The 13,118-nt window shown below is 44.1% G+C and overlaps 1 protein-coding gene across 2 annotated transcripts in view; it reads left to right on the plus strand.

The window, feature by feature from the left end:
- TFDP1 (transcription factor Dp-1) overlaps nucleotides 1-13,118 on the plus strand; it is a 155,306-nt gene that overhangs the window by 116,367 nt on the left and 25,821 nt on the right. For both annotated transcript variants that reach the window (XM_040336262.1, XM_040336263.1), the window contains exons 7-9: nucleotides 573-719; nucleotides 7,334-7,402; nucleotides 10,157-10,308. In XM_040336262.1, the coding sequence (XP_040192196.1) occupies nucleotides 573-719; nucleotides 7,334-7,402; nucleotides 10,157-10,308 (368 nt within the window). The remainder of the gene's footprint in view (nucleotides 1-572; nucleotides 720-7,333; nucleotides 7,403-10,156; nucleotides 10,309-13,118) is intronic.

Consider the following 13,118-nt stretch of genomic DNA (forward strand, 5'->3'; position numbering starts at 1 on the left):
TAGCCACACTCTGAACAAATTGTAGCCTTTAAAAGGACAGCACTACAAGTCACAGCAAAATAAAATAAAACCCGACTGCTGACGCGTTTCACACTGAAACTAGTGCTTAGTCATAGCTAATATTTTACTATGACTTGTAGTGCTGTCCTTCTTTTAATAAAGGCTACAATTTGTTCAAAGTGCGGCTGTCCAGAAACAACTGTTCCAGTTTGAAAGCACTCTGGCTTTCACACTGGGATTGCAGTCTTTTTTTTTTTTTTTTTTTTTTTTAGGTGCCATTTTTAAATAACACCTGAAAAAACGCCTCCAGTGTGAAGGGGGTCTTAAAAAAAAGTCTATATTTGCTTAACTCTTCCTCACTGCTTGTATCGGAGCCGAGGGCTCTTGAGAGGAATACTGAGCCTGCTGTACGCATCACTTACTGTATGATCTGACAGCCTTGCATAGAGAATCGTACCCAATGATGTCACTGGGTCTAAACAGGTTTTCTTTTAAAAATGTTTGCATGTCCAGTTTGGGAGGAACTAGGAAGCTTTAAGTGTTATAAACTTTTAAACGCCATTATTTTACAGCAAGCTTATGACCAGAAGAATATAAGACGACGTGTTTATGATGCCTTAAATGTGCTTATGGCAATGAACATTATTTCTAAAGAAAAAAAAGAAATAAAATGGATTGGTCTACCAACAAACTCTGCTCAGGAATGTCAGAATTTAGAGGTATGTTTGGTGCACAACTTGATGTGAAGCTGCTATAGGCGTAAAGTACTGTTTTGCGGTTTTATTTTTTGCAATATGGGTATAATTGTATATATAATATATTTGTGTGTGTGTGTGTGTGTTAACCACTTAAGACCCAGATCTTTAGGCAGCTAAAGGACCCGGCCAGGTTTTGCGATTCGGCACTGCGTCGCTTTAACAGACAATTGCGCGGTTGTGTGACGTGGCTCCCAAACAAAATTGGCGTCCTTTTTTTCCCACAAATAGAGCTTTCTTTTGGTGGTATTTGATCACCTCTGCGGTTTTAATTTTTTGCGCTATAAACAAAAATAGATCGTCAATTTAGAGAAAAAAATCAATATTTTTTACTTATTGCTATAATAAATATCCCCCAAAAATATATATAAATTATATTTTTTCCTCAGTTTAGGCCGACACATTTTTGGGACCATTGTAATTTTCACAGCAAAAAATGCATTTAAATTGCATTGTTTATTGTGAAAATGACAGTTGCAGTTTGGGAGTTAACCACAGGGGGCGCTCAAGGAGTTAGGGTTCACCTAGTGTGTGTTTACAACTGTAGGGGGTGTGGCTGTAGGTCTGACGTCATCGATCGAGTCTCCCTATAAAAGGGATCAACCACAGAGAAGCACGGGGAAGCGATCGTGAGGGGACGGCTAGAAACGAATAGCCGCGCCCTCGTCCCGGATCGCTCCCCGCGGGTTACCGACCGCCGCATGTAATGGGGGGGTCCAGTTCGGACCCGCGGAAAGGCGGGGACGTACATGTACGCCCATATGCCTGTACGTGCCATTGTGTGGACGTACATATACATATATACATGCGGCGGGCGTTAACCGGTTAAGTTGTAGCAGCATTGCAATGGAAAGGAGTTGCTCTCCCCTTGTACTACAAGCAGGTAGGGGAGGAGAATTAAATTCCAAAGGGTTTTCTGTAAAACTGCAGTGCCGACTTTGCCTTAAAGAGATCCTGTCAGGTGAATAAACAAAATGCTAGTCCCCTATGCCACTATATGACTAAGTAACTTGGACTCTGTTCACATCTGAGCAATTCGAAATGGTGCCTAATCGCGTGACGCATGTGTGATTCCCGTCAATTCCAATAGCATCGCGGTGCGATTGTACCGCTGTTGTCACCTAACGACTCGTGGTTAAATCGCGCAAACAGAATCGCGTTGCGCCCGTCACCCAAAAGTACAAGAACTTTTGGGAGACAGATGTCCTGCAATTCTGTCTGTGTGATTTTACCGTCATTTGTCGGGTGTTAATCGCTGCAAAATCACTCATGCATCTGTCAAGACAGTAAACAAATCAGGAGGGGACGGGGCCGAGCCAAGGCTCCATGTGTTGTGCGCCTGCTTGGGGGTCCCCCCCCCAAAAGATCAAGCTGCTTGCTGTGGGAGCACCTGGCAGGAGGGAGGAGCCAGGCGCACCAGCTTGGCACCAGAGAATAGGAGGATCTGGGCTGCTCTGTGCAAAACCATTGCACAGAGCAGGCAAGTATAACATGTTATATAAAAAAAAAAAATTGAAAAAGCGCTACAATCTTCTGAATGAAAAGTGTAAGCGGCAAACCTTCTGTGAGACATATACACAGTGAGTGAACATAAAATAGATAAAGGTTGCGTTATTCAATCGGGTATATACAAACGTAAAAATAAATAACAGTCAACAAGTGATGTAAAAAATCCTGTGAGTGAGCACTTTGTTTTGTTTTTGGAGACATCTTTACATCTTTTATACGGTGCCAAGGGGTGATCTTGTTGGGAGACAATCTGGACCTGGAGAATGGCCTTGGCTGGGCTAAAGCCACAAGCGCTAACGATCTATTGTAATGAGGGATCAATAGGAGCTGGTAAGCAAGCTTTTTCAGTTGGAGGCACTGATATTTTAAGTTTACTACGGTGGTGGATATTGACATCAGGATTTATTTTCATATCACTTATGGACTGTTCTAATCATCAAATTTTTTACATTTGTATATACATGATTGAATAGCGCAAACTTTTTATCTATTTTTTTTAGAACATGTTTGTCATTTAAATAAAAATAAAGGCTTTAATGCAAAAGATACATTAAGTTGAAAAACCTTAAGAGCCCATTCACACAGGGGCAGCACGACTTTGGGGGCTACTCGGCAAGGCGACCTGAAGACGACTTCAGAGGTGACTTGCAAAATGACTTCTGTATAGAAGTCAATGCAAGTCGCCCCCAAAGTCGTACAAAAACCTTTTCTAAGTCGGAGTGACTTGCGTCGCTCCTATTAGAACGGTTCTATTGAACAGAGCGGGAGGCGACTTGTCAGGCGGCTGTCGCCCCTGTGTGAATGGGCTCTTAGAGTTTAGAACCACTTTAGTTTCACTAACAGGCCCTGCTCTACAACCTGCCATTGCTGCCATGTCCATCTGCCAGACCTTAACTGTCTGGTCCAAAAATGTCTTGTGATTTTTAGATCTATCCTAGAGGGATCTTTCTGTCCTTCCAACAACTGGAGTTGTGGTTGTAAAGGTTATTTTTTTTTCTAAAATTACAAAACACTGATCATTTTTTGGGGTCCCCCGTTGGCCCCCCCTCTTCTCCGAGGTCACTGTGCAGGCTCGATTGTGACCCAGGCTGTGATGTGTTTTTTGACACGCACTGCATATTAGCCCCACTCTCTGCTCAGGATTTGATTGACAGCAGCAGGAGGAAACTGCTGCCAAGCCTGCTCTGAGAGAGAAGAGAAGATGGAGACATGTAAAACGCTGGATCAAGGTCAGGTTCAAGTAAGTATTTAAGGGGGCGCTGAGGGAAACTGAGATTGAAAGGTCTTTAATGCAGAGAATGCATTACGGTAAAACAAAAATAACCTTTTTACAACCAATTTAATGCTGTTGGCCCTACTATAATTTAAGGGATTGGTAAATATTTTGTGCCAAATATCCAGAATGGGCCTCTTTAGTAGATGTGTGAACGACACTTGGGCTCAAATGCTGGTCTTTGATGTATCAGTGCAAGAAAAGCTTCTTAGGTTTGCAGTTTGATGGGGAATGTCTTTGTGAATCCCTAGACAACTTTACCAAGGAGGTAATTGGAGGGAGTGCCCACACTAGTCAAAGTGTTGGACTTTGTGTCCATTAGGTTCAGAACATTTTATCTAGAGGCCACAAGCTGCAGTTTGTCTCTGCCTCCACCAGGCTTCATGTTATGAAACTTATGAGGAATGGGGGGTGTTGTGGCACTTACTAATTAATAAGTAATATGTAATGACCACATTACACTTATGCACATTTATTAATTTGATTATTTTTGCACTAAGTGCATCAAAAATCAGAATGAAGTGCTAACAAATTGAGTGAAAATTCATGAGGAAAACAAAAAATAGCAATAAAGAATAAACATAGGATCTTCATGCAACAAATTCCAAAAAGGGGTGATCCTCAGTATAATAGTCCAATCTCATGCAGAATAAATAATAATGTTCATAAAGTTCAGAAAGTGCAAAGTGAAAAAGAATTGGTAATTGTATTCCACCGCAAAGTGACAGGTGCTCCACTCCAAGTGACTCCGTTCTCACACACCTCTCACCTCAACTGGCTTGTAACATAAGCCTCCCAGTAACTATTGCAGCAGCAAACAATCACGGATTGAGCACTTAAACGCTTCCAGGCCTGACGATATTCCAGCATCTCTCAATGATGGTACATGGCCCCCAATGGTGGATAAAAAACAAAGAGGGGCTTCATAGTGCAGTAATGTTAAAACACAAATGTATTCCAGTGATATCACTTCCAGGTAAAACCCTGTCTAAATACAAAGTCCATTCCTCTCTCCTTGCTTTGAGTGACAGGTTATTTACATATCTACCTTGGACATGTTTATCATATGTTATGTTATGTTTATCATAATATGAGGTGATCCACAGGTCATTGTATATTACCAGGATGTGTTATGTGGGGGAGGGGTGGATTTATCATTTTTTATTCTGTGGATCACCTCATATTATGATTAACATAACATATGATTAACATATATGATAAACACGTCCAAGCTAGATATGTAGATAACCTGTCACTCAAAGCAAGGAGAGAGGAATGGACTTTGTATTTAGACAGGGTTTTATCTGGAAGTCTGTTAATTTTTACTGAACAATAAGAGGATTGCTCAGAGCTGGATTAACTCTGTGTGGCAAGACTGGGCACAGATGATAGGAAATCTTATACTCTACATTGTGACATTAAAAAAAAAAATGTGGGTTTACATCCACTTTAAGGGTCAAATCTACGCCCTACCATTTTTTTTTTAAAGAGCATTTGCCTTTCACAATGAAGGCCAAATGCGGATTCCTTTGTCTACTCTACTTAGCCTTCCTAGTTACTATTACCTCTGTGAGGCGAGTTTTAGGTTCCTTTCACACTTTTGCTACTCCAAAGTCGCGCCATTTTTGTGGCTGCAATTTTGAAAAGACTGTGGATCCAACTTTGCCCTTAAGACTTGAAGTAAGACTTCAATGACCAGGGACACGACTTTAATCCTTCAACAATTAGGGGGAACTCCACGAAAATTTTGAAAAAAAAATATAGAAAAAACGCCAGGGCTTCCCCCTTCATGAGCATACCAGGCCCTTCGGTTTGGTATAGACTTTAAGGGGAACCCCCTACGCCAAAAACAACGGTGTGGGGGTCCCACCAAAATCCATACCAGACCCATATCCGAGCACGAAGCCCGGCAGGTCAGGAAAGGAGGTGGGGACAAGCGAGCACCCCCCATCCTGAACCGTTCCAGCCCGCATGCCCTCAACATGGGGGTGGGTGCTTTGGGGCACCTTGTCCCCATGTTGATGAGGACAAGGGCCCCTTCCTGACAACCCTGACCATTGGTTGTTGGGGTCTGCGGGAGGCTTATCAGAATCTGAGAGCCCCTTTAATAAGGGGACCCCAGATCCCGGCCCCCCACTCTATGTGATAGAGCATGGGGTACATTGTACCCATTCACCTGGGGAAAAAGTGGCAATTAAAAAAACACGCTACAAAGGTTTTTAAAATAATGGATTAGGCAGCTCCGGCCTCGTCCGCCGCCTTCTTCCCTCTCCAGCCTCTTCTCCGCATTCTCCGGTTCTACTCCCGCTGTCTTCTGCCGTTTTCTTATGCTCTTTTGCTAGCTCTTGCCCGGTTTTCTGTCTTCCTCCCTCTTCTCTTCTTCCGATGTTGACACAATGCTCTCTCCCGCTGTAATGCCGTGTGTGCGGTGCGCAACAACTTTTTTTTATAGGTCCCTGATGTCACCGCAACATCATGCCTGTTGGTGACGTCATAAGGGGCTGGGTCGCCAGATGACAACACCAGGTGACCCCGCCCCATGCCTATATAAGTCGTTGCATACACGACATTACAGCGGGAAAGCGTTTTGTGTCAACATCGAAAGAGGTAAGAAGACCGGGCAAGAGCTAGCAAGAGAGCGGGCAAAAGAGCATAAGAACCCGGCAGAAGACTGGAAAGGGGAGAAGGCAGAAGAGACCCCCCGAGCTGCCTAATAAATTACTTTTCAAAGGTTTTTGGTGTGTGTTTTTTTTTGTTTTTGTTTTTATGGACACTTTTTTCCCCCCAAGTGAATGGGTAGGGGTACAATGTACCCCATGCGCTTTCACATAGGTTTGGGGTCCGGGATCTGGGGGGCCCCTTATTAAAGGGTCTCCCAGATTCCAATAAGCCCCCTGCCCGCATACCCCGACAACCAATGACAACCAACGGCCAGGGTTGTCGGAAGGAGATCTTGTCCTCAACATGGGGCAAGGTGCTTTGGGGTGGGGGGCGCAGGGTGGCACTCAACTCATCCCCACCCCCTTTCCTGACCTGCCTGGGCTGTGTGCTCGGATAGGGGTCTGGTGTGGATTTTGGGGGGAACCCAATGCCGTTTTTTCCGCGTGGCGGTTCCTCATGAAATCCATACCAGACCAAAGGGCCCGGTATGCTCATGAGGGGGAACCCATGCAGTTCTAAAAATAAGAAAATGGCGTGGAGTTCCCCTTCATGCACAAGTTGCATGCCAAAGTTGGATCCATTAATACGGGATCTGACTTTGATCTGACTTCAGAACAAAAATAATGCAGAAACTACTTTGAAGTCGTATAAGTGTGAAAGGGGCCTTAACATGTAAAGCGCAAAAAGACCTTTGCAGCTGCTCTGCTCCTCTACCCCCCAGCCATGTAATGTTTTGCAATGTGTGAACAGATTTGCAAAATACAAAGTTTTCTGTGCATGAACATCAAAGGGGAGGGGGCCAAGAGCGTGGCTGCTTTGTAGCAAAGTGCACCACTATTGTCCAAGTGCCAAAAGTATAGTGTGAGCTATATTTCCCGTGTTCAGTAAATAAAAGCCGAGACCTAGTCATAGGCCGGTAGGAATGAAGTGGGAGACGGAGTGCAAGCTAGAAGTGTCTGAACTTTGCTGGATCAGAATGTATGTGCTGGCATCTCTAAGTTGCTGCACTTTTCTACCTGTGAGCAGTATTTGTTCTGGTTAAAGTGACTGACACGTTTAGTCAGTAGTGCATGAGTGTATTTTGTGACTATATCTTAAACTCTGTTATGCTATTAAAGTTGAGATTGTTTTTAAGGTTGAAAGACAACGAAGACTTGAGCGAATAAAGCAAAAACAGTCTCAGCTACAGGAACTTATTCTACAGGTAATCTTGGTGTTGATAAAAATTCTAAACCGTTAAATCTGTGTGCCCAAGTAGTATTGCATTATTAGTTATGTAACATTCTTATATTGGCAATTTTTTTTAGCTAAGGTATGGTATGTGAAGAAAGAGGGCTCTTTGCATTAAAAATAAATAAATTCCTAGCAGTTGTGGCATCTTCATTTTTTGTCATACATAAAGGAAGATGCTGCTTTGCATTTTTTAGTTTTTCCATACTGTTAGATCTTATGTTGTAACTTGTGCCCAAAGACATTAGTATTCTGCTGTTAGGAAAAAAAACCTCGGCTGTTCCCAATAGTAGATATTCATTCTGATTTTATTCTGGGGCAACTGTAAAATGTTGCACTTTTTATCTGACAAGGGTTTTAATCAACACCATGTCTTCCCAATATTTTAAATATAATTTTTGGCTTTAGAAACCCTTTACTAGTGCATGAGCATCTTGCAAATGTTTGGTGTACACTTTCTTTGGACCCATTCATCCAACCACTATCACAATTTGTCTTTTTGGTGTAAATAGTTAGTGGATGTAAACCCAAAATGTATTTTTAATTTTTTTTTAATTAAGGCTTGTAACTTGTACAGTATGGGATTTCATTTCATCTGTGCCCAGTCTTGCCACAAAGTTATTCCAGCTCTGAGCAATCCTCCTTCTTTGTCCGTTTTTATCGCACTGAAAAAAGACAGAGAAATACTAGTCTGTTCTTTCCCGGTTCTGTGAATGACAGGCGATTTACATCTCGTGCAGAAGCAGCTCCTCTCCATGCATAAACTGAAGGAGCGTAACACACAGGTTACTCTGCTCAGTTATCACAAGACACAGAGCAATCGGTTACTAAAGCTCTCTGTCCCATTCAGAAAAGTAAGGGACATTTCTCCGCTCTCCATCCTGACAGATCCCCCACCAGGTGGGGTTGAGGAGGAAGACAGACACAGCGGGCAGATGAGAAGGACACTGAGGGGGTCAGAGATGGGGGGGGGGTATGTTGGAGAACATGGCTGCTGGAGGGGAAGTAAGACACTGGGTGCAGTCGGGGGTGATCGGTGCAGCTGGAAACAGCTGTGAGCACCGATCTTCCTGCATGGCTTTTCATCAGCCACTTCTCCTTCTCTCCCTCCCGTGGCTGTCAGCTGAAAAGCCATGCAGGGAGATCGGTGCTTACAGCTGTCTCCGCCGCACCAATCATCCCCGACTGTCACTGGACATTCATGTATATGTGTGCAGGACTGACGGGGAGTGAGCGCCCTCTGCTTTTGCCCAGAACGTGCTCCGCCTTTCCTGTGTGTGCTCTGACCAAGGGGAATGTTGAGGTGGGTGGGGAGTCTGCTGATGTCACGACTCCGCCCACCAAGCGCCACACAACAGACCCGCCCACTGAATCCGGAGTTTTTCAGGGCTACAAATAGAGAAGGGGGAGACATTTGAAAGGTAAGGATACATGCTGGAGGCATGTATATCCTTATAGTTCAGCACTATGGCAGTTTATTAAAGTGGGTTTACATCCACTTTAAGGTTCTTAAATACTTTAAACAAGCCTCTGTCTTTTTTAATTTTGGAGTTTAAGTGATTCATTTTAATGGCTTACTTCGTTACTAAAGATGCAGACTTTCTACATATTTGTTTAACCCCTGTCATTGAGCTTCATACAGCTTTGTTAAAGCATTTAAATGAAAATTTACATTTCAATTAAGATCTAGGTTTAATATCCCCATATTGGAAGTAAAGTGTAACTTGAAACACAGCTAGCAGATTTTCTGTTGCTAAAGAGCCTGTGTCGATGGGATTTGTATTTTTATGCAAGTCTCTAAGAATGTTAAACCTGGTTGAAGCAGGGGAAAATGCAGCTAGAGGCAGTCTGCTGCAGGTCAGATGCACCTTTCATAGAACTCTGAATGATCTCGGAATTGTTTTAAACTGGTACCATCAACGTAGGCCCAAAGCACATTGACACAGACCCCAGGGTGACAGTACTCCCATTAGGATGTGTCCTTAAGCTGCCTGAAGCTTACTTAAGGCTTTGCAAAAGCTTGCTGTACATACGGTACACAAGTGTCTCATTCATGATGAAGCCTTTGTGATCAAGGCCTTACTGTCCCAGGGACGATGGTTTCGCCACATGGGAAGTGAGGAAACATCTCTAGCAGCTATGCACAAGAAAAAAAAGCTACTAATTACTACTATGACCAGAGTTCCTCTAGTTTTTCAGTTTATTTAAAAGTCGACAACTACAATAAGTGTAGCTGATGTCCCATGGTTCATCGATGTGGCTGCCTGAAGCCTTGGTTCTCTCCCCTGCCTCTGCGCCAGCATCTCTGTGGGCACCCGGCTGTGACAGCTTGCTGAGTGCGAGCTGCACTGCCTTAATGACCAAGCAATCTTACGGGACCTGTGACGTGTCCCAGAAGATTGCAGGATGAGGAGTCGCCACCTAGGCGGCACAGGCAGACGTGGGAGCTGAGTACCCATCAAAACTATTTACACCCCCCCCCCCAAAAAAAAAGGGGGTTAGGACTCCTTAAAGTGCAAGTTTGACTTTTGGAACTTCCACTGTCTGGTGAAACCATTGTCTCTGTGACAAGGGAGAGACATGAATTCTTGACTAGGAGCAACAATCCAACAGTTTACAATTTGTATCCGCTCCATCCAAAACTAAAGTTATTTTGTCAGACTTAAATAACTATAGAGTATCAATTAACGCTAATATTTTGTATTACTTTTCTTTTTTTCTATTTCAGCAAATTGCCTTCAAAAATCTAGTTCAAAGAAATCGTCAAACAGAGCAGCAAACAAATAGATCGCCTCCATCCAATTCAGTTATACATTTACCATTTATTATTGTGAACACCAGCAAAAAGACTGTGATTGATTGTAGCATTTCTAATGACAAGTAAGTAAATGTTTCTCGTGCAAGCATAATTTTGAGAAAAAAAAATTATGTAGAACTTTTGTAACATTGCCTTGCGGCCTAAAAGTCCGGTAAGTAGTCAAAGTACCAAATCTAGTTTGATGCACAAGACTCATAAAGTAAACAAAAAACACTTTACCTAACCTGTTTGAGCAAAATCCTCAATTTTTATCACTGTCTTCATGCTAGAGGGGCGGGCTCAGCAAGAGTCAATGTGGTCAGTCCAGAAAGTAGTTAGTGGGACTAGATGTGTGGCCAGATGCTGATGAGCTTCATAAAAAGTTTTCCAGTATATTTCCAGCTAGCCTGCAAAGGAAAAATTGACATCTAACAATTCACGTTTAAAAACAGAGGTTTTAGTTGCAAATATGTGTGAGCCTCAGTGCCTCGTGAAGGCTCCTCTGTATACTGTGGTCATGACACTATTTGTGAGTCTCAAAGTTTTTAAGCTCATGTAGCAGATGTTAATTTAAGGGTAGGTTTGCCTGGAGGGAGGCACAGGAACACATTGGACGCCCATGCAAAAGCACAATGGCAGCTGAAGGCATCCAATGTGTGTGTGTGTCCCCCCCCCCCCCCCCCCCAGTAAAAAAGCTATACAAAAAGATGGCAACCACCCCAATTTATAACTAGCCTTTGCAGTAAAGTGCAGAATTGCAGTGCATTTTAACCACTTGCCGACCGCCGCACGACTATTTACGTTGACAGAATGGCACGGGCAGGCAGATTGGCGTATAGGTACGTCGCTTTAAATCTGCCGCCTATCAGGCATGCGCGCGTGCGGCCGCGGGTCCCGGGAATTTGATGTTCTAGGGAGTCCCGCGATTGTGGTCGGCAAGGTCAGAACAGGGGAATGCCTTTGTAAACAAGGCATTTCCCTATTCTGCCTAGTGACACTGTCGCTGATGACCGTTCCTGTGATCTGGAACGGTCATCAGTGACGTGTCATGTGTAGTCACGCCCCCAAACAGTAAGAATTGCTTCCTAGGGAACACTTAACCCCTGCACCGCCACTTATTGGTTAACCCCTTCACTGCCAGTGTCGTTTTTACAGTAATCGGTGCATTTTTGTTGCACTGATCGCTGTAAAAATTACAATGGTCCCAAAATGGTGTGAAGTGTCCGCCATAATGTCGCAGTCCCGATAAAAATCCATGATTGCCGCCATAACTAGTAAGAAAAAATTAATAAAAATGCCATAAAACCGTCTCCTTTTTTGTAGGCACTATAACTTTTGCGCAAACCAATCGCTTATTGCGATTTTGGTAAAAAAAAAAAAAAATATATGTATACCTATCGGCCTAAACTGTGGAAGAAATTTTATTTTTTTGGGGATATTTTATTAGAGCAAAATTGTCGCTCTTTTCCCCTAATCGTCTTTCAGGACAGCCACCTGAGACCTTGGCTCCTCTCCTCTGTAGGAAACACCGCACCACCCTCCTATAAATTTCCTCCTCTCCTGCTGGTCCTCAGTTATTTGTTTCCTCCAGAGGGGAAACCGCTTTAGGAACCAGCTAAAGAGAGCCAAGGGAGGCTTAGGCAGACAAGTCCGGAATAGGAGCAGGGGCTCTTGGACAAGCCAGGTCACTAACCTGGGTTAAGATTGCCACCCTCACATCCCTGAGTGCAGGTCGGGGGGCTCTGTTTTGTAGCACCGAGCGCAGTGGAGAGGAGTGCGCAGCCAGGCCGGTTATTGGGACCGCACGGAGCCGACGGCGGGTGACGTCCTGTCCGGCAGACGGGGGTGTGCACTTCCGGGTTCACGGCTTCCGGTTCCGGCAGCAAACTTTACAAACCGAGTCAGGCAGAGGCTGGAGGGAGCTACAATTGCTGTTGAGACGGCAGAAACGGCGCTGGTGACAGACATGTCGGAGGCAGAAGGAAGGGACACTGCTCCATCCTAAGGTAAGGGGAACCTAGGGTGGATCTCCCCTATCCTAAACCCACCACCCCTCGCCCCAAGGAAAAAAATGGGGGGGGGTGAGTCAAAGCCCTTAGTGTCAGAGGGTGGTTCATGGGGCCCCTAGTGAGGCAAGCCCACATGAAAACACTGCGCATCTGCCGTGGGCAGAAGGTGGTTACGGTACTAACTATGGGGGTATTCTTTTCCCTTATGTCTTTCAGAAAACTGACGAAGATAGGCCTGCTCAGAGGAAGTGTCCATCCTGCAAAGTCACTTAGGGATTCATGGAGGAAAGCTTTTTGTAGTGATTGCATTAGCAAGCTAGTACGAGAACATAATTCAGAACGGAATGAGCTAGCATCATCTGTTAAAGAGTTATCCAACACTTTTGAATCTTTTAAAACCCTTTGAAGGATTTCAAATCCCGCAGCTTCAGTCGGCTTCTCCTCCTGTACAGGTAGCAGTTGTAATACCGGAATTAAGACCTTCTACCAGTGCAGGCCCTTCAGTAACTCCTAGAGAGGAGGTAGAAGAGGAACCTGACAGCGCAGTGTCTTGTTCCCAAGAATCGGAGGAGGCTCAGAAAGGTGATTCCAGGAAGCCCTCCCGTTACAAACTCTCAGATGTCGATCACCTCTTGGGAGCCATATACACCACTCTGGGTATACAGAGAGAGACAAAGCCCCGGTCTCTACATGACCAGATGTATGAGGGATTGGGAAAACGGGAAAATAAGAATTTCCCAGTTCACGAGGTGTTAATAGAAGCAATTGAAAAAGAATGGCAAGAGCCAGAAAGAAAACACTTTTTTTTTCTAAAGATTTAAAGAGACATTTTCTATTCTCAGATGACCCATCCTCAGTATGGAACAAAATTCCAAAGCTAGATG

The sequence above is a fragment of the Rana temporaria genome, chromosome 2 (assembly GCF_905171775.1).
Source record: "Rana temporaria chromosome 2, aRanTem1.1, whole genome shotgun sequence".
Lineage (NCBI taxonomy): Eukaryota > Metazoa > Chordata > Amphibia > Anura > Ranidae > Rana > Rana temporaria.